Below are 25736 nucleotides of genomic sequence, written 5' to 3'. Positions count from 1 at the left end.
AAGTGAAATCCCTCGGCTCTCAACATTTTCTTTTCAGCGACATGTACTTAAAAATGCCCGCACTTCAAAACAACTTGAAAACAAAGTCAAATCACTTTCAAAAGACAAAGAGAGGCTGTTGAAACAAAAAGCTCAACTGTTCTCAAAGTGCAACACTCAGAATAATCCAAACAAATCATTGGGTGTCATTGCGCTATTTACAACAGTATATAAGAGGTCAAAATAGCGTCTCATTAAAACAAACTCCTGCGTTTTCTCACTGGATCATAAGCAATCACGGTTGAAAAAATAGAGACCTTCACCCAATTAGACGGGCTTGGTCGAAGACCTATTGCCCACACGTGTGGACTTCTTCTAGAGTTACCCAGTACGTATTTGAGCTACACAGAGCTTAAACATTTCTGACCAGAATTTATCAAATTAAATTAGCTCACCTGAGTTAAAAAAAAACTCAAGTTAGCTTTTCAGGTAACTTGGTTCATTTGTATGTGTTTGAAACTTTCATTATATTACTTTCAGGGGAAAAAAATGTTTTTCCATTTCACAGACTTGCATTATGGACATATATTAAAAAATAAATGTATAAAATGAATCAAAAATGGGGTATACATATTGGAATAGATTTGTTTAATGAAGAGATGAAGTTATGAACTTTTTTAGGCTATACATATTGGAATAGATTTGTTTAATGAAGAGATGAAGTTATGAACTTTTTTAGGCTATACATATTGGAATAGATTGGTTTAATGAAGAGATGAAGTTATGAACTTTTTTCGGCTATGAAAAAGACTATATAGAGTATGTACAATTAAGGAAGCTCAAAACACTAATGATTTCTTTCAGAGTTTCAAAAAATTGCATTTTACAAATGTATACTTATTGAGTTTATCACATTTATTCTCAATATATTCAATGGTATCTGCCGATTTTTGTCAGGAAAAATGTTCTAAGATGGCGAACTCTTAGTATTTAGCAGAAATCTTTGTTTGGGAAATGCATGCAAATTCTGTTTTCAATTACCTGATTATGATCTAAAAAAGTGAGAAGAATAATTTTATCCGTTTTAGTTTGTGTCGGTTTATCTAGATTTTATTAAAAAACTTTGTTTAGTTTTTAGTAAGTATGTCAAATGGCAGAATAATCTTATTAAAAATTAAACAATTCAGTGAGTATTGTTTTGAGCTTCTTTTACATGTTTAAATTTGTACATGTTCTTGTATCTGGATGTTCATTGTTATGTATGAGGGGTTATCATTTTCCAACTAATTTGGAGGAAACAAGTCTAAAACCTTGGAACTCCTTGTTCAGTTGTACATCAAAGAAAGGTCTCAGGAGGGTCATGTAAGACCATTTCCACCAGATTTTAATTTTGATGTGTGGTCCAGTATGAAAGATTTGTCAATTTTAACTTCTCTGTGCATTATTTTTTGAAAGTGATTAAAGGTGATTCATTTGTTTGCTATTCAGTATTCATTCTTTACTTGTCTCTTGTCAAATTGTTTACTTGGGTTTTTCTAATAAACAGTGGCAAAATTTATAATTCATATTACGTTTATCTTAAAACATTGGATAGACGTGCGGATCAAGATTTGTTATCAGGGTGTTTGGGGTCGAAGGCATACATTTTTGGTTAGTTTACTTTGCAAATTTAAGAATTTTGATTTTTCAAGGAGGGTCTGGACCCCGGCTCCCCTCACTTCCCCTTCCTCTAGATCCGCGCATGTAAGTGTAAGCATGATTTTGGTGATGCTGTATCAAGATTTGGTCAAGATCTCACATATTTTAGCTCACCGAGACGAAGTTAGAAATGAGAAATGAAGTATATTTTTAAAGTAATAGGAATTCAGATTTAAAAAGGAACAGTTATTAGAAAAGCATTTTGAAATGTTCATAATCAAGTACAATTTCATACAATATTTGATATAATTCTTAAATTAATGTTGTACTTAATGATGATTGACATATTCTTCTATTATAGGATAATATACTCAAGGATAGATTTATTGGTTAAATTAATTCATGAATTGTGTCCTTTATGTTTCAAGAATCCCGTGACAATTTTTTATCAATTTGTCTCACAATACATATTCTTAGCTTAAGGGCTTTTATTTAACAAAGACAGGGATTACTAATCTGTTTAAACAAATTGATAATTTTGTTATAAGAAATTAATAATATGTTATAACAAATTAATAATCTGTTATAACCAATTGATAATCTGTTATAACAAATTACTAATATGTTTTAACAAATTTCTTATCTGCTTTAACACACTGATAATTTGTAGAAACAAATTAGTAATTGTAAAAACAAATTAGCAATTTGTTATAACAAATTAGTAATTTGTTATAACAAATTGATAATATGTTATAACAAAGTGTAAATACTTTAATAACAACTGTCAAAAATGCACCCTGTTCAGTGATACGATGCAAAAGGATTGCATTATATCCTGCTATCGAAAAAAGCCTTAACAAAAAGCCTCTTTTAAGTCAGCACATGCAAGCTTGTTTACGACGGAGCAAGCAGTGTCTGGATTTTGGATCTAATATATAAAAGACCTGGATCTCATTTTAACACATGGAAACATGAATGGTATTAGTGCCCAGGATCATGGGAATTTGCAAAGATAAAAACCAAAACCTGTCGGCTCTCAAGAACATATCTATCATCAGTCATAAATATCACAGAATGTGTCGTTATTTCAAATTTGTCATATTATACTTAATTTGTGGGTTCTAGAATTGATTTTATGATTCCCAAACTTATCAGAACAGGTTTACATTTTTCCAATTTTGTCTGGACATAATATTTTGTAATGTAATGAAAGACCGGCATAGCTATGCACGAGGTTGTAAGTACAATAGTGAAGTTTTTGAGCTGTTTATCGAACTACGATAGATGTATGAGAAAATATTCACGGTAAATACCCTTTGTTCTTTATACACAGTTATAACTTTTTAATGTTTACCTATAGTGTATTTTTTGTTGTTTATACAAGTTTCGATATGTAAACAAAGGTGTATGGAACATCGGTCAGGTCTTAATGTCATATTTGATATTTTCTTTGCTAATACTTTCGTACATTGTTTATTACATAAAATATAAACAGTCAGACGCAATATCATCAGATCGGGCCATTATTATTATCATGGCTAAATTTTTCTGTCAGATTTATACATGTCCATCATAGTAAGTTAGTTTTTTTTTTTTACTTTTTATTGTAGTCAAATCTTTGTCTACATTTCGATAAATAAACAGAATGGAAATGAATAGGCTGTTGTGATACATAGAAGCAGTTAATAGCACTACATGGATCTCTGTAAAGGTAATTTGCCCCGTCAACTGTTGTCAATGAAGATTTTGACGTACTACTTAATAATGACGACATTGGTACAATTCCATCCATAGATTTAAAAAAAAATAATTTCCGCATCAAAGCAGGAATGTCGTAGGCAATTTTAATGACCGGAATTTGCTAGGGCAAACCTGCTAAAGAGGAGGGGGTGCATCTGACGCCTTTAAAGTGCATCCGATGTGTGTGTGTCGGAGCTTGTAAGGCCAGAAATTAGTCCCGACTTTTTGCCCCTTTCTATTTGTAACCAGTAACATTGGTTACATCGGTAACAATGATTATGAATGATTTTCAAACTTTGATGTACTTGTGACAGGTTACAGTGGTTACTGGCAACATTGGTTTCAACACAGAGTTAGGTTTGGTTTAGGGTTAGTTTTAGTTAGGGGTTAGGGTGAGTTTAGGGTTAGGTAACCATTGTAACCAATTTAAAAAAGACCCGCTGTAAATCATGAAAACGACTGGCACCACTGTTACCCTATGTCACCAAGAAAATAGAGTTGCAACCAAAGAAAATAAGACCCTCTGTAAAACAGAAAAAGGCTAGTCGCCTCTGTTACCTTTTGTCACCAATAGAATATACTTGTAAGTTGTAACCATTGTTACTGGATGAAATTAAACCATCCAGCAGAAAGAAAATAATCAGTTTTGTCAAATGTGCTACTTTTGTCACCAGAAAGCAGTGCCTTGTTACTGGTTACAAATGAAATGGAGTGGAAGTCAAGGCTATTTCTGGCCATATCTACCGAGCTCTTCTAAATGGTCCGAGTAGCAGCGATTTTGAAAGGTTTTTTTATATCATGAATGCAATTTCCGTCAATGCAGGTGTGTTAAAACCTTTTAAATAAGTTTAAAAGGAAGCATTTGGTGATTATTCTACTAAAATGTTAGATAAAGGAAACATCTTAGTACGACTTACTATTTTGTACATTTCGCTTCTTAGTAAGTTGTACCGATAACCCTAATAAAAATGGAAAAAGGTTATTCTCTTCATGTTATTTCCTAATACATATTTTTTATGACTCAATGGTTTGTTTTCGGTTTGTTCTGTTTTTCTTATTACAGTATTACAAGAAAGAAACATTATTAGTACGAATTATTTAAACTTTTCGTTGTCACTAGTTTTAGAATATTTCTAGAAAACCTTTTATTTCCGATTAATGCTAAATCTTTTGAAATTATAGTTTTTGTTTCTTAATATTGTATTCGGTTGAATAATTCAAACATCATTTAAGGTTACAACTGTTAAATGATACTGACGTATAGTGAAAATGTACATTAAATTTCTTTCAGGGGGTATATCCTTAAAGAACCTCTCATAAGTTAATATATCATATTACCTGAACCCAGATTGCGCACTTTTTTTTTGTTTAAATGAGAACAATGACCAAAGCAAAATCATCACACAAACCGGCGGTGGCCGACCAAGGAGGGCGTCTCCCGTTGTTCATGAGTCTACGTTTTTAATTTGAAGAAAAGGTTTAGTTAATCAATAATTAAAAGGAACTAGATACGATCTCGTTACGAGTAACGAGTAGGTCTTCCGTTCAATTTTTTAAACGATTCGATTAAAATATCAATGAAATTTCAGAATTATCCTTCAACCACTTCCTTTTAGATAATGTATACGATTGTCAATATCCTTTAAAATGCTTAACAAAGAGTTTTGCTTTTTAACATACAACACATTAAAGATTTAAGATTTTAGTCCCCTAAAATCCCTAATGACGTCATCAGTGGGTGTGTCAATGAGTTTTACAAACTGATATTGTTACGATCAACAACTTTGCTTCTATAATGCATTACAAAATCTTGATCATTTTTAACGTATAAGTAATAGAGTTTAGGAGCCTATAGGCCCCTAATTTAAGGGGCCATCCCCTTTTTCTTGATTTTATACGAAAGGTCTCATGAATACTAACATTTTTTGTTCTTACATCCATCTAAAATTGTTGATCACTTTTGAGATACAAATGATTGAATAGTTTAGGGGCCAGCCCTCTAGATCCTTAATGGGGACAGAAATTCGTGTTTTGATAAGTAGAATCAATTAAAATCATTTAATCAAACATTTTCTCTTCTTTGATGTCTAACAAAAAATGTATACTTCTCTAATTATTTTTCGTCAAAGTACTTTGGCCCCTAAAAATCCCTAATTACGTAATAAATGGGCGTGGCAATGACTTTTTTCAAATAGATATTGGTACGATCAACAACTTTGCTTCTATATTGCATTACAAAATCTTTATCGTTTTTAAGATTTTTGTAATAGAGTTTACGAGTGTCTTGGCCCCTAATTTAAGGGGCCAGCCCCTTTTTCTTGATTTTGTTGGAAAGAACGTTTAATTATCTACTACTTTTGTTATATATGTCTTAACAAAATATCAACTGATAAAATGATACAGATGAAAACGTATGAAAATTTTGAATGAAAATTCGTACTCAATTTTCGTGCCCATGCGAGCTCCAAGAAATGGCGCCACTGGCGTAAAACAACATAATAGTGCACAACTTCAAACTATAGACTACCTATCCTGAAAATTTCATAGTCATATCTCTGATAGTTTCTGAGATCAGCTCTGCACAAAATAGGTCGTGAAAATGTGCAAAATGGCCGATAAATCGGTACCGGAAGTGACGACACAAAAAATCTCAAAAACGTATGAAGTTTACATCAAGTCCCATCTTCTGTGAAAAAATGATTGAAATCGGTCGAATAGTATTCGAGAAATCGCGTGCACAAAATTTGTGGAAAAAAATAATAATAACTAGATACGATCTCGTTACGAGTAACGAGTAGGTCTTCCTTGTGATTTCTGTTTTTAATCATACCATGAATAATCGATATAATTTTAGAATTACCCCCCCCCCCCCCCCACACACACACTTTCAGATAATGTATACAAATCCTTAATTACGTAATAAATGGGTGTTGCAATGAGTTTTCCAGATAGATATTGCTACAATTAACAACTTTGCTTTTATAATGAATTACGAAATCTTAATCGTTTTTTATGTAATTTGTAATAGACTTTACGAGTTTCTTGCCCCCCCCCCCCCCAAAAAAGGGGCCAGCCCCTTTTTCTTGATTTCTTTTAAAAGGTCTTAAGAATACAAACATTTTTTGTTCTTACACTCATCTTAAATTGTTGTTCATTTTTGAGATACAAATGTTTGAATATTTTAGGGGTCAGCCCTGTAGATCCCTAATGGGGACATACATTGGTGTTTTGATAAGTGGAATCGCTTTAAATCATTGATGCAAACATTTTCTCTTCTATGATGTCTAACAAAATATGTCTCCTTCTCTAGATATATTGCGTCAAAGTTTAAGTACTTTGGCCCCTAAAAATCCCTAATTACGTCATAAATGGGTGTGAAAATGATTTTACCTGATAAATATTGCTACGATCAACAACTTTGCTTCTATAATGCATTACAAAATCTTTATCATTTTTAGGTTTTTTGTAATAGAGTTTACGAGTGTCTTGGCCCCTTATTTAAGGGGCCAGCCCCTTTTTCTTGATTTTGTTGGAAAGAACGTTCAATTATATACTACTTTTGTAATATATGTCTTAACAAAATATCAACTGATAAAAAGATACAGATCAAAACATATGAAAATTTTGAATGAAAATTTGTACTCAATTTTCGATCCCAGGCGAGCTCCAAGAAATGGCGCCACTGGCGTAAAACAACATAATAGTGCACAACTTCAAACTATAGACTACCAATCCTGAAAATTTCATAGTCATATCTCTGATAGTTTCTGAGATCAGCTCTGCACAAAATAGGTCGTGAAAATGTGCAAAATAGCGGATAAATCGGTACCGGAAGTGACGACAGGAAAAATCTGAAAAACGTATGAAGTTTACGTCAAGTCCCATCTTCTGTGAAAAAATGATTGAAATCGGTCGAATAGTATTCGAGAAATCGCGTGCACAAAATTTGTGGAAAAAAATAATAATAACTAGATATGATCTCGTTACGAGTAACGAGTAGGTCTTCCGTTCAATTTTTTAAACAATTCGATTAAAATATCAATGAAATTTCAGAATTCTCCCTCAACCACCTCCTTTTAGATAATGTATACGATTGTCAATATCCTTTAAAATGCTTAACAAAGAGTTTTGCTTTTTAACATACAGCACATTAAAGATTTAAGATTTTAGTCCCCTAAAATCTCTAATTACGTCATCAATGGGTTTGGAAATGAGTTTTACAAACAGATACTGCTGCTATCAACAACTTTGCTTCTATAATGCATTACAAAATCTTGATCATTTTTAAGGTATGAGTAATAGAGTTTAGGAGTCTATTTGCCCCTAATTTAAGGGGCCAGCCCCTTTTTCTTGGTTTTATACGAAAGGTCTCATAAATACTAACATTTTTTGTTCTTACATCCATCTAAAATTGTTGATCACTTTTAAGATACAAATGATTGAATATTTTAGGGGCCAGCCCTCTAGATCCTTAATGGGGATAGAAATTCGTACTTTGATAAGTGGAATCAATTTAAATCATGTTTTCAAACATTTTTTCTTGTATGACGTCTAACAAAATATGTATACTTCTCTAGTTATTTTTCGTCAAAGTTTAAGTACTTTGGCCCCTAAAAATCCCTAATTACGTAAAAAATGGGCGTGGCAATGATTTTTTCAAATAGATATTGGTACGATCAACAACTTTGCTTCTATAATGCATTACAAAATCTTTATCGTTTTTAAGTTACTTGTAATAGAGTTTACGAAGGCCTTGGCCCCTAATTTAAGGGGCCAGCCCCTTTTTCTTGATTTCTTTGAAAAGGTCTTAAAAATACAAATATTTTTTGTTCTTACACCCATGTAAAATTGTTGATAATTTTTGAGATACAAATGATTGAATATTTTAGGGGCCAGCCCTCTAGATCCTTAATGGGGACAGAAAATCGTGTTTTGATAAGTGGAATCAATTTAAATCATTTATTCAAACATTTTCTCTTCTATGATGTCTAACAAAATATGTATACTTCTCTAGTTATTTTTCGTCAAAGTTTAAGTACTTTGGCCCCTAAAAATCCCTAATTACGTAATAAATGGGCGTGGCAATGAGTTTTTCTAATAGATATTGGTACAATCAACAACTTTGTTTCTATAATGCATTACAAAATCTTTATCGTTTTTAAGTTATTTGTAATAGAGTTTATGACTGTCTTGGCCCCTAATTTAAGGGGCCAGCCCCTATTTCTTGATTTTGTTGAAAAGAACTTTTGATTATCTACCACTTTTGTTATATATGTTTTAACAAAATATCAACTCATAAAAAGATACAGATCAAAACGTATGAAAAATTTGATTCGAAATTCGTACCCAATTTTCGAGCTTAGGCGAGCTCATAGAAATGGCGCCACTGGCGCAAAAAAAATACATTGTGCACAACTTCAACTTATAGTCTACCTATCCTGAAAATTTCATATTCCTATCTCTGATAGTCTCTGAGTTTATGTCTGCACAAAATGGGTCGTAAAAACTTACAAAATCGGCCGTAAATCGGAACCGGAAGTGCCGATTTCAAAATTTCAAAAAACTTCTAGAATTATGACCACTGGCAATCATCTGAGAAAAAATGGTCGAAATCGGCCGAATAGTTTTCGAGAAATCGCGTGCACAAAATTCGTGGAAAAAAAAAATAATAATAATAATAACTAGATACGATCTCGTTACGAGTAACGAGTAGGTCTTCCGTTCAATTTTTAAACGATACGATTAAAATATCAATGAAATTTCAAATAACCACTCCATTTCAGATATTGTAAACGATCGTCAATATCCTTTAAAATGCTTAACAAAGAGTTTTGCTTTTTCACATACAGCACATTAAAGATTTAAGATTTTAGTCCCCTAAAATCCCTAATTACCTCATCAATGGGTTTGGAAATTAGTTTTACAAACTGATATTGTTACGATCGACAACTTCGTTAATATAATGCATTTCAATGTTTTGATCGTTTTTAAGGTATGTGTAATAAAGTTTACAAGAGTCTTGGCCCCTCATTTAAGGGGCCAGCCCCTTTTTCTTGAGTTTATTCGAAAGGTCTCACGAATACTAACATTTTTTGTTCTTACACCTATCTAGAATTGCTATTCCCTTTTAAGATACAAATGATTGGATATTTTAGGGGCAAGCCCTCTAGATCCTTAATGGGGACAGACATTGGTGCTTTGATTAATGGAATCGATTAGAATCATCAATGCAAACATTTTCTCTTCTATAATGCTTAACAAAATATGTATCCTTCTTTAGATATATTGTGTCGAATTTTCAGTACTTTGGCCCCTAAAAATCCCTTATTACGTCATAAATGGGGAAAGCAATGATCGTACCTGATAGATATTGTAACGATCAACAACTTTGCTTCTATAATGCATTACAAAATCTTGATCGTTTTTAAGTTATTTGTAATAGAGTTTACGAGTATCTTGGCCCCTAATTTATGGGGCCAGCCCCTTTTTCTTGATTTCTTTGAAAAGGTCTTATGAATACGAACATTTTTTGTTCTTTCACCCATCTAAAATTGTTGATCATTTTTGAGATACAAATGATTGAATATTTTAGGGGCCAGCCCTCTAGATCCTTAATGGGGACAGACATTGGTGCTTTGATTAATGGAATCGATTAGAATCATCGATCCAAACATTTTCACTTCTACAATGCTTAACAAAATATGTCTACTTCTCTAGATATAATGCGTCAAAGTTTAAGTACTTTGGCCCCTAAAAATCCCTAATTACGTAATAAATGGGCGTGGCAATGATTTTACCTAATAGATATTGTTACGATCAACAACTTTGCTTCTATAATGCATTACAAAATCTTTATCGTTTTTAAGTTATTTGTAATAGAGTTTAAGAGTGTCTTGGCCCCTTATTAAAGGGGCCAGCCCCTATTTTTTGATTTTGTTCGAAAGAACTTTAGATTATCTACTACTTTTATTATACATGTTTTAATAAAATATCAACTCATAAAAAGATAGAGATCAAAACGTATGAAAATTTTGAATGAAAATTCGAACCCAATTTTCGAGCCCAGGCGAGCTCCAAGAAATGGCGCCACTGGCGTAAAACAAAATAATAGTGCACAACGTCAGACTATAGACTACCTATCCTAAAAATTTCATAGTCATATCTCTGATAGTTTCTGAGATCAGCTCTGCACAAAATAGGTCGTAAAAAACACCAAAATGGCCGATAAATCGGTACCGGAAGTGACGACAACAACATTTTCATAAACATATAAAATTCAGATCATGACTCATCATCTGTGAAAAAATGTTGAAAATCGGCCGAATAGTTTTCGAGAAATCGCGTGCACAAAATTTGGAAAAAAAAAAAATAATAATAATAATAAGAAACAGTACGAAAACAATAAGGTCTTCCGTTGGAAACGGAAGACCTTAATAACTAGATACGATCTCGTTACGAGTAACGAGTAGGTCTTCCGTTCAATTTTTTAACGATACGATTAAAATATCATTGAAATTTCAGAATTTCCCCTCAACCTCTCCCTTTCAGAAAATGTATACGATTGTCAATATCCTTTAAAATGATTAACAAAGTGTTTTGCATTTTCACATACAGCACATTGAAGATTTAAGATTTAAGTCCCCTAAAATTCCTAATTGCGTCATCAATCGGTGTGGCAATGTGTTTTACAAACTAATATTGTTTTTGTTTCTATAATACATTACAGAATTTTGATCGTTTTGAAGGTATGTGTAAAAGACTTTACGAGTGTCTTGGCCCCTAATTTAAGGGGCCAGCCCCTTTTTCTTGAGTTCATTCACAAGGTCTTACGAATACAAACATTTTTTGTTCTTACACCCATCTAAAATTGTTGTTCATTTTTTTAGATACAAGTGATTGAAGAATTTAGGGGCCAGCCCTCTAGATCCTTAATGGGGACTGGCATTGGTGTTTTGGTCAGTGGAATCGATTAGAATTATTAATACAGACATTTGCTGTTCTACAATGCTTCACAAAATGTCTCCTTCTTTAGATATATTGCATCAAAGCTTAAGTACTTTGGCCCCTAAAAATCCCTAATTCCGTCATAAATGGGTGTGGAAATGATTTTACCTGATAAATATTGTTACGGTCAACAACTTTGCTTCTATAATGCATATCAAATTCTTGATTGTTTTCAAGTTATCTGTAATATAGTTAACGAGTGTCTTGGCCCCTCATTTAAGGGGCCATCCCCTTTTTCTTGAGTTCATTCACAAGGTCTCACGAATACATATATTTTTTGTTCTTACACCCATCTAAAATTGTTGTTCATTTTTGAGATACAAATGATTGAATATTTTAGGGGCCAGCCCTCTAGATCCTTAATGGGGACAGACTTTAGAGTTTTGATTAGTGGAATCGATTAGAATCATCAATGCAAACATTTTCTTTTCTACATTGCCTAACAAAATATGTCTCCTTCTCTAGATATATTGCATCAAAGTTTAAGTACTTTGGCCCCTAAAAATCCCTAATTACGTCATAAAAGGGTGTGAAATTGATTTTACCTGATAAATATTGCTACTTTCAACAACTTTGCTTCTATATTGCATTACAAAATTTTGATCGTTTTCAAGTTATTTGTAATAGAGTTTACGAGTGTCTTGGCCCCTAATTTAAGGGGCCAGCCCCTTTTTCTTGATTTTTTTGGAAAGAACGTCTAATTATCTACTATTTTTGTTCTATATGTCTTAACAAAATATCAACTGATAAAAAGATACTGATCAAAACGTGCAAAAATTTTGAATAAAAAATTGAACCCAATTTTAGTGCCTATGCGAGCTCCAAGAAATGGCACCACTGGCGTAAAACAAAATAATAGTGCACAACTTCAAACTATAGACTACTTATCCTGAAAATTTCATAGTCATATCTCTGATAGTTTCCGAGATCAGCTCTGCACAAAATAGGTCGTAAAAAATTACAAAATAGCCGATAAATCGGTACCGGAAGTGACGACACAAAAAATGAGAAAAACGTATGAAGTTTAGATCATATCCAATAATCTGTGAAAAAATGATCGATATCGGTCAAAAGGTTTTCAAGAAATCGCGTGCACAAAATTTGGAAAAAAAAAATAATAAGAAACAGTACGAAAACTATAAGGTCTTCCGCTGGAAACGGAAGACCTTAATAATAATAAGAAATCGTACGAAAACTATAAGGTCTTCCGTTGGAAACGGAAGACCTTAATAACTAGATACGATCTCGTTACGGGTAACGAGTAGGTCTTCCGTTCAATTTTTTAAACGATTCGATTAAAATATCAATGAAATTTCAGAATTCTCCCTCAACCACCTCCTTTTAGATAATGTATACGATTGTCAATATCATTTAAAATGCTTAACAAAGAGTTTTGCTTTTTAACATACAGCACATTAAAGATTTAAGATTAAAGTCCCCTAAAATCTCTAATTACGTCATCAATGGGTTTGGAAATGAGTTTTACAAACAGATATTGCTGCTATCAACAACTTTGCTTCTAAAATGCATTACAAAATCTTGATCATTTTTAAGGTATGAGTAATAGAGTTTAGGAGTCTATTGGCCCCTAATTTAAGGGGCCATCCCCTTTTTCTTGATTTTATACGAAAGGTCTCATGAATACTAACATTTTTTATTCTTACATCCATCTAAAATTGTTGATCACTTTTGAGATACAAATGATTGAATATTTTAGGGGCCAGCCCTCTAGATCCTTAATGGGGACAGAAATTCGTGTTTTGATAAGTGTAATCACTTTAAATCATTTATTCAAACATTTTCTCTTCTATGATGTCTAACAAAATTTGTATACTTCTCTAGTTATTTTTCGATAGTTTAAGTACTTTGGCCCCTAAAAATCCCTAATTACGTAATAAATGGGCGTGGCAATCATTTTTTCTAATAGATATTTGTACGATCAACAACTTTGCTTCTATAATGCATTACAAAATCTTTATCGTTTTTAAGTTACTTGTAATAGAGTTTAAGAGTGCCTTGGCCCCTAAATAAAGGGGCCAGCCCCTTTTTCTTGATATCTTTGAAAAGGTCTTAAGAATACAAATATTTTTTGTTCTTACACCCATGTAAAATTGTTGATCATTGTTGAGATACAAATGACTGAATATTTAAGGGGCCAGCCCTCTAGATCCTTAAAGGGGACAGAAATTCGTGTTTTGATAAGTGGAATCAATTTAAATCATTTAGTCAAACATTTTCTCTTCTATGATGTCTAACAAAATATTTATACTTCTCTAGTTATTTTTCGTCAAAGTTTAAGTACTTTGGCCCCTAAAAATCCCTAATTACGTAATAAATGGGCGTGGCAATCATTTTTTCTAATAGATATTGGTACGATCAACAACTTTGCTTCAATAATGCATTACAAAATCTTTATCGTTTTTAAGTTATTTGTAATAGAGTTTAAGAGTGCCTTGGCCCCTAAATAAAGGGGCACGCCCCTTTTTCTTGATTTTGTTGGAATGAACTTTTGATTCTCTACCACTTTTGTTATATATATCTTAACAAAATATCAACTGATAAAAAGATATAAATCAAAACGTGTGGAAATTTTGAATAGAAATTCGTACCCAATTTTCGTGCCCAGGCGAGCTCCAAGAAATAGCGCCACTGGCGTAAAACAACATAATAGTGCACAACTTCAAACTATAGACTACCTATCCTGAAAATTTCATAGTCATATCTCTGATAGTTTCTGAGATCAGCTCTGCACAAAATAGGTCGTAAAAATGTACAAAATGGCCGATAAATCGGTACCGGAAGTGACGACAGGAAAAATCTCAAAAATGTATGAAGTTTACATCAACTCCCATCTTCTGTGAAAAAATGGTTGAAATCGGTTGAACAGTTTTCGAGAAATCTCGTGCACAAAATTTGGAAAAATAAAATAATAAGAAACAGTACGAAAACTATAAGGTCTTCCGTTGGAAACGGAAGACCTTAATAAGAAATCGTACGAAAACTAAAAGGTCTTCCGTTGGAAACGGAAGACCTTAAATATAGTCCTTGGTGTTGGCGGTATTTTTTCTGACCTTCAAAATCACGATATGATTAATTAAGATTTGTACAAATAGAAGAAATAAACGAAAAGAACAACAAAAGAGACCGGTGTTGTATTTCAAAGTACGCTCCCATTAGTATTGTTGCTAGCGTTTTTAAATAAAAATGTATACATATTTCAGAGATCATCTCGGGATGTCTGTGTGAATTTTATGACTCATAGAACTATATTTAAAGATTTTCCGAGTTATTGGTGTATTTTATAAGGTTCTAATCGGTCTTAAAGACATTAAAGGACGCAAACCCAGATACCGTCTTTTCACTTTCTGCACACAAGTCAAGGGTTAAATTTACTTGAGGGCGCGACAATGTATGCAAAAATGTTAGTGACATTAGATTGTATTGACGTTTTTAAAAATTAGCATAAATAACGCATCATTTCAGCAGTTTTAACAAAATAAAAAGAGGGAACAAAAAATAAGGTGTATATAATCTGATTTGGGGGAAGTAAAATAATTGCCATGACTTCGATAGAAATCCCCATATCACCACAATCTGTGATGGAGGAAGCCGCGCCTGAAGTCCGTGAAGAACCAGAAGACAGGGATGCAGGGATTGCCGCAGACCCACACCCCTCAGCTCAGATCCACTGATCAATGGGGAACTGGTATAAGTGTTTAATACCGTATACCAGTATGAGAGGAGAGAAGGGGGTTAAGAAGAAAGAAGAAAAAATAGACGTATGTCTATTTTATAAAAAACCAACGGCCGTTTTAACGGCCAACAATTTTTTCGAAAAGTTGCCTTGTATTATATTGATGGTGTTCTCAAACGTTGATTTATATTATTTCTTACCAAAGGTATCGTTTCATTTTTTTTCCTTATATCTAACTTTTTATAAAAATATACAAAAATTGTATCTTTGGAATAACTGAAAGGGTTTGAAAATGAATACGATACATTGGGTAAGAAAAACTCTTTAAACAAATATTTTTTCCAATTACAAGAAAAACATCTAGTGTTCCACGTAGTTGATTTTTTGTTATATTCGAAAAAAAAAACAACAAAGCCACAACGTTGATACAACTTATTTTTTACTAAAGGTACCGTTTCATTGTTTTTTACCAATAAATTTCATATTAAAAAGAAAGTTTGGTATTTATGGTTAAAATTCAAGGAATTAAAAATGAACACGGTACGATTTGCTAGAAAATAATTTAAAAAAACGTAGACAAATTTTCCATCCAATTTCTATTTAGGTTACAAGAAATTGGAGTGGTCCACATATTTTCTTTTTAAATTTAATCCCTTAAATTCAATAAAAATACGCTTAACCCATAATTTTTTACGATAAAGAAAAACAAACAAAACAAATCTTAAAAACATTTCTTATTTTATTACAGTACAAATTACAATTTTTTTTTCTTTCTTCTACCGTCCATATGGAACTGGGATCTGAAATTTGGAGAGAGAAAAAATCACCATGAGTAATATTAAACGTCAAATAAATCTAAAAAAAAATTCGTAACCTTGATCACAAGATAAAAGGCAATGAACTTACGGAGGAATTATTATGTCCGATTCATCAGACAGTTCGCTGCAATAAGACGAAAAATTAAACTGTTTTAGAACGGAAATTTTAAGTAAAAACAATTTCGGTCTATTTAGATTTTACTGGTAAAAACTTACAAAGGAATTCCTAATTCGGACTCCTCAGTGCTGATTGAAAAAAAAGTTAGAAAAAAACCCCAAAATTTGATAATAATTCTAAAATATTGGATTTTTTAAATTTGACAAAACGAAGAAAGAAAAGTTTTAAAAACCTACGAGGAGTTAATTAGGATGAATGACTTTTCGCCGCTGGAAAAAATGGATAGTGATTTTTTATAAATTCAGCTTTTAAAGTAGAACAATCTAATTTTGTTTAATTTGATTAAATTTTTTTATTTGATGAAATATAAACTTATGAGTAATAATCTTACCCTATGGGAGAAATTTCCCACTCGAGGGACTTTTCTGCCTGCAGCAGTCTTCTCGGTTTACTGGGAAAAAAAATGTTGCTAAAAATTTAGAATTTGTCACGATTTAATACCCCCCCCCCAAAAAAAATAAATAAATAAATGAATTCGATCTATAATTATACTAACCGATCTCTTTTAGGCGCCATTGGGGTTTTTGTTGGGCTTTAAAAAAAAGGACACTAATGAATGATTTGAAGAGCTTTTAGAGTAACGTTTTTATTTTATAATTAGCTGAAAAAAGTATAACTTAGTATTACTAACCCATTTTCATCGCTGGGGGTTTTTCTAAATTAAAAGAGTATGGCTTTTATAATTCGACAAAAGAATAACTAATTTCTTGAAGGTGTAGATTTAGAGTCAATTTGAAATATCATTTGAAAAATAGAATATAATGTAACCTACACGTCTGGGGTTGATTCTATTTGTCTTCCACCCCTTCTGCTGTGTCTTTAAAATAAATGATCAGAATCATTTTCTATCAAATATTCAGTTTTCCAAAAATGTACAAATATTGATATGAAAAAAACTTTAGATGGAATTGTATTTTGTTTCAGGAAAATTAAATATCTTTTTAAATTATTGAGTTTAAAAACTTACGGGCAAGGACAGCTGTCCAGCAGATCTTCAATTTTGTCGAGAAGTTCGACTACTTTAATTTTACAGTTGCAGATGCATTGACTGAAACATTTAATTTTAAAAAAAATGAGTATAGTGATCAAGGGTAAATTGGAACACTAATTGCAATTAACTGTTGCACTAATTATAAATAACCTCGCCATAGTTTTCAAAAGTAAAAATCCAATAAAAATAATGAACCACAGCTGATATGAAGGACCTTAGAAAGGGGACAGAATTAATGCTTTTCAATGATTTTATAATCCAATTCCAAAGGAAGAAATCTCATGCCTGGAAATGATTGGTTCAAAGTGTATAATAGATGGTGTGGGGGGGGGGGGGGGGGGGGGTGATAGGGGGAATAAAACATACACATTGGATAAGAAGGTCCAACCCAAGATCTGTTTTACGGGTGAATGCAGAAAGCAATTAACTAATTAACTTATACATTACAAAGAAGTAATGTTTGGTGTTAAACCCCCCCCCCCCCTTTATCCCCCCTCCCCTTCCATAAATATGTCACCACCTGATAATAAGTTAGTGCGTTTTGTTTTTTGCGCAGAGGGTTAGATTGTCAGATTTTCATTAGAATAAGGGGGTCACAACACCCTCTCATATATAATGAGAGCAAATAATTAATTTACAGCCAAATAGATTATGTCATGAGTGGGTAGAGAACAATACTGCATTGTTTCAAACATAAGTAATAGGGGTATCAGAATAAACTCCTAGGTCAACAAAAACGATTCACCTATTGTATGCACTGTCGAAAGACATATATCAAAGTCAAATAAAATTGATATAAAAAAATCGTAGGAACTTTTTGATGCAAATGAAGTGGAAAATTAAACTTTATCTGTAGATTTGACCACAACCATGAAACCGCTGTGGCAAATCACCAGCGAGAAGCGTGAGTAATCTCTTCTTTTTGTCATTGTATCTTCTTTTTTTATAAATACCGTTATTTGCATCAAGGATTTGATATAAAAAAAACATTTAAAGGGACTTGGACACGATTTTTGCAAATTTTGAAAAATAGAAATTACGCTCAAAATATATAGATTATATCGAATAATCAACATTGTGTTCTGTTTTTAAATCGATAATCCCCTCTAAATCAATAAAATCTTAGCTTTTATACGGCGATTGTAAACAAACTTTGTTTTCGTCGTGACGTCTCCGTATGCTGCGCGCGCATCCATTTTGGCGCTAAGTGTCAACATATACAACATGTGGACGAGAAGGAAAGAGGTAAGATTCGATAAATGTTTAGTTTACGCGGTAGAAACATGTACACTTTCAGCTCTTATGTATTATTATCAGTTTTCAAATATTCAGCTTGGTACTTAACTCAAATTATACCAAATATATCGCCACAAACGACGTATTCAGTCAATGTTTACTTCTGTAAGGGGTCATATCAAAATTCAAAAAATATCGCATTTTCACAATTATGAAAGTAAGATAGGCTAAGTAATGAGTTTAACGTGTAAATTGAAAGAATTGTGACATTTTCATTTTATACAAATGTTCAGACGCAACAGAAAAGACAAAGAACGCTAGTTGAGAAATCGAGCAGCTCGGAATCGGAGGACGAGAGCCAGGAACAGGCAAGGTTTTTTTTTTCATTACATTAAAACCAATGTGTTCTCTTTTTTGCCTTAAAAATAAAATAATATTTTAAAAATGGTTTATTTTAATTTCTCTACAGTCTGTTAAACTAGAATGAAACATACATAAGTGCATAGAAAGAATGCAATAGGCCTAATTTAGCACTTTGAGTCTCCATTTATCTGCCAATATTTTTATTTTTTAAACACCATAGGAGTTTATTGCCATTAAAATAGAGTATATGTAAGACTTATTTCCATGAATTAACCAAATTATACATGTTTATACTTCAGGTGACAACAGAATCAGATTCGCCCCCCTCAACATCAGTAGGAAGAGGAAGGGGAAGAGGAAGAGGTCGAGGTCAAGGAAGAGGTCGAGGCACCAGAAGAGGCAGGCGTGTGTTCCATGCAAGGCAACTGGAGGAAAGAGAAGAGGAAAATCTCCAACAGCTTCACTTGGAGTGTAGCCAAAAGGCCACTGTAAGTAAATTTACATGAAACAAAATATGTTTTTCTCTGTTGTCATTTTGAAACTCTTCTATATTTGTTCTAATTTATTATTTCTCTCTGGTAGGAACTTATTGATCAACTTTCTGGGGAGGAAGCAAAAGAACTGTTGAATGAAATGAGTTCCATCACCCCATCAGTTGTCCTTGAGGTCAGTGATATACTGACAAGGAGGAGAAATCAAGAAATGGGTCCACCACCACAACCTTCACCTGACAGAGAAGTCCCAGGCTGGTGTGTTTGCAACAACTGCATGCAGATGAATACAGCAATAGAAAGGGTGTGCTGCGAAATGAGACCAGAGCTGTGCATCAGCCTGAGGCCTGTAAGAACTATACATGATAAATTTTGATTTAGTATTTGGACAGGCTCAAGTGATTTGTTTAAGATGTTGGTGTAAACATTAGCCCTGAATATACAATTGAATGATACAATTAATTTTGATGCATAAAAACACCAACTCAAAAGAGAAAGTTAAGTGTTACATTTATTTTTTGAGAATTTATATAAACATTTTATTTTCTCCTTCAGGAAATGAATCTGTTGATACTTGATCCGTTCACGCTTCATCTTCACCAAAGATTTAGAAATGACATTTTTGCTCGAGAGGCTCACACCCCCCAAGATATCAACAAATCATTGAGACACAGTGCATATAGGCAGTACATTCTGTGGGTTCATGGACGTCTCCATCGAGAGGACAGGAGAGTGGTGCCTTCCTGTTGTGTGAAGGCCATACGAAGGCGGTTCCCTGATCCCAATGGCCAGTACAAGGGATTTGTGCCTGCTTTTGGTGTAGGATGGTGAACCATGTCCAAGTGGAAAAAACTACTGTAACATTTTTCTTTCACACGTACATTTTACGAAATGTTACTGTTCACTTCGTTGTTTATTTATGATGTATGTCTATGCATAAAAGGCCTCTCTACTTCATTTGTGTCTTTCTTCTTTATCCGATGTTTCAAACTTTGTACAAGCACTGAAGTTGGTGGTGGCTCTTTGGGAGCAATAGTTGACGCAATATTTCTAGGGTCTTTTTCTGACAATACTGTTGGTGCCCTTAGAGGGTTAAGTTGGTATCCACCACAATATTCATTCACTATGGCCATCATCAACTTTGGTATGTAAGAGTATGTCTTTGGTACCTTGACTTCAGCTGATGTCCAGTTGTTGGAACCTTTGGAAAATTTTCTCTTGTGTCTAAACATAAAACGGAAGTTTTAATCATCTTAGAACCTATCACTTTCATAGTTAAATTAGTAGATAACAAATGCATTGTGATGCGTATCCATGAATCAAAATAACTGTATAACCGTTTATCTATGATCTCATTTACATAACATACACTTTGTTTCCATTTTTGTCCCTGACAGGATCTCGTTCCAAATGCATGGTGTAGTCAATTGCTGCCAAATAGCATCTACATTTGTAAGATTCATAACTGAAACAAAAGTATCACATGTAAATGAAATTTGTTATACAGAGAAGATGTCTGTGAGCTGTGAGCCAATGCTCGCTAGTGATACCCCGCTCTGCTGTGAATATTATATGGTGCAGACACACAAGGGTAAAACACCCCCCCCCCCCCCTTTTTTAGAGTGGGGGTTAACTTTCTTATTAACTTGTTTCAATTCGGAAAATGTCTTCAATATACACCCCTTAATTTTTTTTTAAAGGAAAACAGTACCTGTCTTTTGAGTAATACCGTACATGTACTTACCTAAATGCTGACCTCTTTGGCGCATACATCAGTATGTGATTATTGAAAGATTCAAGCTCTGAAGTTGTTCTGCAAAAGTGAAATGTCCTATTTTATCAAAATGTACAGTACAATTACTATGGGCATGTATAAATTTTGGTATTAGTCAGACATGGATTTGTTTTTAAATACATACTGGCAGGTAGTGTAGTAATGAAAGGATTTCAACAATCTTGGTTCCAATACTGATCTCTGAAGATCGTCATAGGTACGACTTTTTGGAGAAAGCCAGTCTTTGTCTCTCTCCTCTTCTTGGATCGGGTCATGGTCACATTGCCCCAAAGCCCAAGAATGTTTGTTGACAATGTGATTCAACACAGACACCCATTTAGCCTACAGAGATAAAACATAACTTTATCTTCTTCACATACCCAATTTCTTTTTAAATATTACATGTCAGAAGATCAGTCTTATAAGCTTCATTAAATATACATGTATAATAATGGTTACCTGCATAATTTCAACATTTCCATCACAAGTGTCTGCACAGAAGAAGAAGTGATTTGTTATATCACTCAACCATGGTTTCAGAATTTCATTTCCTTTACTGCAAGCTACCTATAAAAGAAATTCAAGATATGTCATCACTTATTCGACAATATATTATAAAAATTTCATGTAAATTAGACAATTTTTAAGAATTACTTACAGCAGCCAGTTTCTTTCCAAGGTTTTTTGCACCATGCCACATATCATAACTATGCCGGATGTTGGGAAAATTCTTCTCTGAAACAGATAAATATTGATAAGCCTTTAAATACACTTTTGTCTTATATTATATTTTATTCATAAATATATGTATAGTAAAATCAAATTATGTCTTACTCATGATGGATGATATTTGTGGGTGTGCATCTGTAACAATTTCTTGTACATCAACACCATGAGCTTGAAGAGATGCAATTGATCTTTTGAATCCTTCGGCTTCCATGATACCCGACTTCAACTGGCACTCTCTTTTGTCAATTATCTCCATGGCAAGTATTTTCTTGTCTGCCTGGTTCATAACTGTGTATGTGCAGTATTTCGCTGAATGGCCTGGAGAGTCCATGCGACCATCTCCTGTGAAATTCACAAAGGATTTTAACAAATGTAAATTATGATCATTAAAATTATTTCATTAATTTATTTAATGACTAACATTTAACTCACCTGACACTACCACCTTTGCTGACCTGTGCTCCTCCACAACAGAAGATTTGAGATTATCCCAATACTTCTCAACAACAGGTGCCACATATTTGGTCTGTATTCGAGAGTGAGTTCTTGTTGTTGGGAAACCTAACGACAGGAACTTTGCAAATAGAGCAATCTTTGTGAAATTATTTCCTGACACTGTTACTGCTGACAATGCTTGGAAGTTTCCCAGGAATATTCCATTGGGTAGTTGGGGCTGAGAGGTCCAATAGTATACATTGTGACCTGCAGCACATCTCTGATAAAAATAGGAGAGAATATAATTTATCAGGAATAGTCCTCTATAACAACAAAAAATTGCATGACATATTTACATTCATTTCATGATATAAAAAATCATTTGCAATACAGTATATCCTAGTTAACATATTTACCCAAGTAACAGCTACTGCAGAGCCATTTTCAGTCATACTGTAGGTGACATCTTCCTTGCAGCTCTTGACATGGCATTTGAAATGTAATTTTTGAAGGAGTAACGCCAAACAAGATTGAAATATCAGGTACTGTATCTCGTTAACATCTTCCAATGTGACCTCTTCTTTCTGGGGAATGGCTCTTCCTCCCTTTGAATCTGAGGGTAAACATTCCTCGAAGTCGTTCGCACTGTCCTCCAGGTCGTGCACTTCCTCAGCCAAGTCTATAATCTCTTCTTCAGCGGCTATTGTACCTTCATCGTCTCTGAATAGGGGTATATGTGAAAATATGATAATACATGTACTAAATTGGTGGGGGTCAATTTCATTTCATCACCAGTTTTATGCAGATGTATGCAAAATCAATTACTCTATTAATAATCTAAAAAATCAAGTTTCATTAAACTTTACAATAAAATATTTTCTTTGGTCATCATGTAGAATAGGAAAGTAACAAAATTGCAGAAAAAATACTTACACAAATGAAAACTCCAACTGGGATGGCTCAAAGGTGGGATCATCATCATCTCGTACACCCAGCTCTGATAAATCATAGGCAATTTGTATGCTAAAAACGAATTATAACTGGTAATTAGAATCCATTAATAACACTTTATATTTAGTGTGTTTTACTGTTCAGTATTAGGAACACAGAAAGTAGAAACAAATGCATATTTAATTGATAGAACTACATTGAGCCATTATTTGCACTTTTGAAACTCACAAGGGTAGACTGCGTCTTGGACGTTCATGTTTCTCTGACAAGCCCTCATTTAGGAGTTTTCTAAAAATAATAAATATACAAACAGTTCGTTATCATGAATCAATATTTACATGTTCCAGTGTCTTTGCCTGTGATAACACTACTTATCGATTTTGTACTATATAACCCATAACTTCAAATGACGCCAAAATGAGGCTTCAGCAGGGTTTGCACATTTATATCTAAAAATTTAATCGTACGATGGCTTAAAATTATATAAATATAAGTAATAAGGAATCATTCTTTGAATATTATGAAGTGATAATTTCAGTCGGGGGGTGATCAAATCTATCATAAAGCCCTTTGGGCTTTATTGGATTTGATCATGTCCCGATCAAAATTATCATCCCATAATATTCAAAGAATAATTCCTTATTCCTAAATATATATATATATATATATATATATCGTGATACATACATGTATTATGTATTATATGAACTAAAATTCTTAAGAAAATATAATTATGAGAAATATTTATTAAGAAAATATAAGATTTGAAATATTATATTTATTATTAAAAACATGTCCATGCATGCATGGTTACCAAAAAAATTGAAGGCTGTATCAAAGCCAGTAATTGGGATTTTTTGTAATCCTACCTTTTCTTTGGACTTGGGCTCTCTCTGTCAACCTCACTTGATGATACATGACTTGTTCCTCCCCTGAGCACAGAAACGCCCATCAGCCTACGTAATTAGATTTTTGTACATTATAAATTCTGAAAGTTTGAGATTATGTGCATTTATCTTGAACATTTGGAACATAACTGTAAGAAATATAATTAGCATACTCTTCTCTCTCTCCCTCCGTGGCAGTCTCCGTGCTTTCCTCTGTGGCCGTACTTGTTGTAACCGTGGAAAGAGAAATGTTCAAGGCTGATCGACCCTTTGAAGTAAGGCGTATGGGGGTCGATGTGCTTGGGCCAGTATGAGTAGGGGATGCAAACACAACTTCTCCAGAGGTTGTGGGTGGAATGGTTCGTTTGTATCTAATTAAACACATATGACATAATGAACATATCATATCTTTGCGTAAACCTGATTAAAAATAAGGCTGCATGGATTTATGACGGTACGACTAAAAACATGTAACAATTAATAACGTTTTGAGACGACCCCTGATACAGCGCATGCGATACTTACACTTGTATAAGGAAATCTGCAAAAGTCCTATCGCTGACGATCTTCAATTCCCTCTTAATATCATTCCACTGTTGTACTACATCTCCGATGTTAACATTTTGGCTATGATACCGTCGCATTCTTTCGAGTTTTCTTTTTTTCTTCGTCGAAGGTGTTAGCTTCGGCGCCATGATTGTTTAGTCACGTGATGTATTCGTCATCGAAATGTAAACAAGCTATAAGACTCGAGTCTTGTTTACATTACGAACTTTTCAGGCTCGGTGTACATCCTTACGGCATTGAATTTGACTTAAATTTTTTGTTTTACTATTTCATTTAGATTAGTTTAAACTATTTTAGGCATCAGAAAGAAAACTTGAAAATTTGCAAAAATCGTGTCCAAGTCCCTTTAAACCTTTGACATAACAGACAAAATTTTACAATGATTTGTGATATTTAACAAAATTTCTGTACCTTTGCACAACACGCGTCCGTTCATCAGTGAACACGCCATGAGGGATTGACTGATAACGGTGTCACGCGTCACACGGGAGACTGCACAGAGAGGAAGGTTCGCAGATTTAAGAAAAAAAGAAGAGGTCATGTGACCTAAAAACGGTTATATTCCGATCGAATAGTAACAAAACTTTTGAAATCCAATCTCTTGAATTCTTTTTATTTTTAAAATTTTTTAGAATTTATTTTACGCACATTTTATAAAATTCAACTCTGAAATACAATAACTTAAAGTTCTGTTTCCGAAATAGGTCTTCAAATTAAATAACTTGCAAAATAAATCGAAAATATCACCTTAACAGATAAACTAACACTCGTGTACAGTAATTTTGCTTCAGCAATCACATCTCAGTTTTTTAAGAATATAATTACCTGAACAAAGGAAACTTTCTCTGGTAGACTGCATTATTATTTGCTTAATTGCATACATGCACAATCGCTTGTATACCGACATGTTGCTACATTCCCCGTGGATCAGTACTTGGTCAAGCGACGTGTTTGCTTTCAAAATTATTTCTATTATCGCACATTCCACCTGGACATTTGATACAAATTCTGGACATGCACGTACCTGACGACAGAAGGCCATTCCTAAAACGTTTTGACAGTCACAGGGTGGAGTGCCCCGAGACAAACATATCCCGAGAAATACATGTAAAATAACTATCACAATCATTATGAAAGAAAATGTGAATAACATCCAACTGTTCCACTTGGTAATTTTTGGGGGGGAAAGATAAGAGAAAAAGTTCTTACGATTTATTAATATCAATTTTATTTGACTTTGATATTTGTCTTTCGACAGTGC

The 25736-nt window shown here is 33.3% G+C and overlaps 2 protein-coding genes across 2 annotated transcripts; one reads left to right on the top strand and one right to left on the bottom strand.

The window, feature by feature from the left end:
• The first annotated feature begins 18033 nt into the window (after positions 1-18033).
• On the top strand, positions 18034-20087 carry LOC117687051 (uncharacterized). The gene is made up of 5 exons (XM_066081498.1): positions 18034-18287; positions 18572-18646; positions 18941-19129; positions 19224-19481; positions 19688-20087. The coding sequence occupies exons 1-5, from the start codon at positions 18267-18269 to the stop codon at positions 19961-19963; spliced, it is 819 nt and encodes a 272-aa protein (XP_065937570.1). The 5' UTR covers positions 18034-18266; the 3' UTR covers positions 19964-20087.
• Positions 19626-24824, bottom strand: LOC117687052 (uncharacterized). Its single transcript, XM_066081456.1, has 14 exons — positions 24434-24824; positions 24082-24279; positions 23891-23977; positions 23250-23309; positions 23004-23093; positions 22487-22790; positions 22068-22350; positions 21741-21977; positions 21565-21641; positions 21366-21473; positions 21052-21248; positions 20877-20945; positions 20502-20597; positions 19626-20356 (listed from the first exon to the last, which is right to left on the bottom strand). The coding sequence occupies exons 1-14, from the start codon at positions 24601-24603 to the stop codon at positions 20050-20052; spliced, it is 2283 nt and encodes a 760-aa protein (XP_065937528.1). The 5' UTR covers positions 24604-24824; the 3' UTR covers positions 19626-20049.
• Between the last annotated feature and the right edge of the window lie 912 nt (positions 24825-25736).

This window comes from Magallana gigas, chromosome 1, assembly GCF_963853765.1.
Source record: "Magallana gigas chromosome 1, xbMagGiga1.1, whole genome shotgun sequence".
Taxonomy (NCBI): Eukaryota; Metazoa; Mollusca; class Bivalvia; order Ostreida; family Ostreidae; genus Magallana; species Magallana gigas.
Note: the sequence above shows the minus strand (reverse complement) of the source record. Positions and strands in the feature narration are given on the sequence as shown.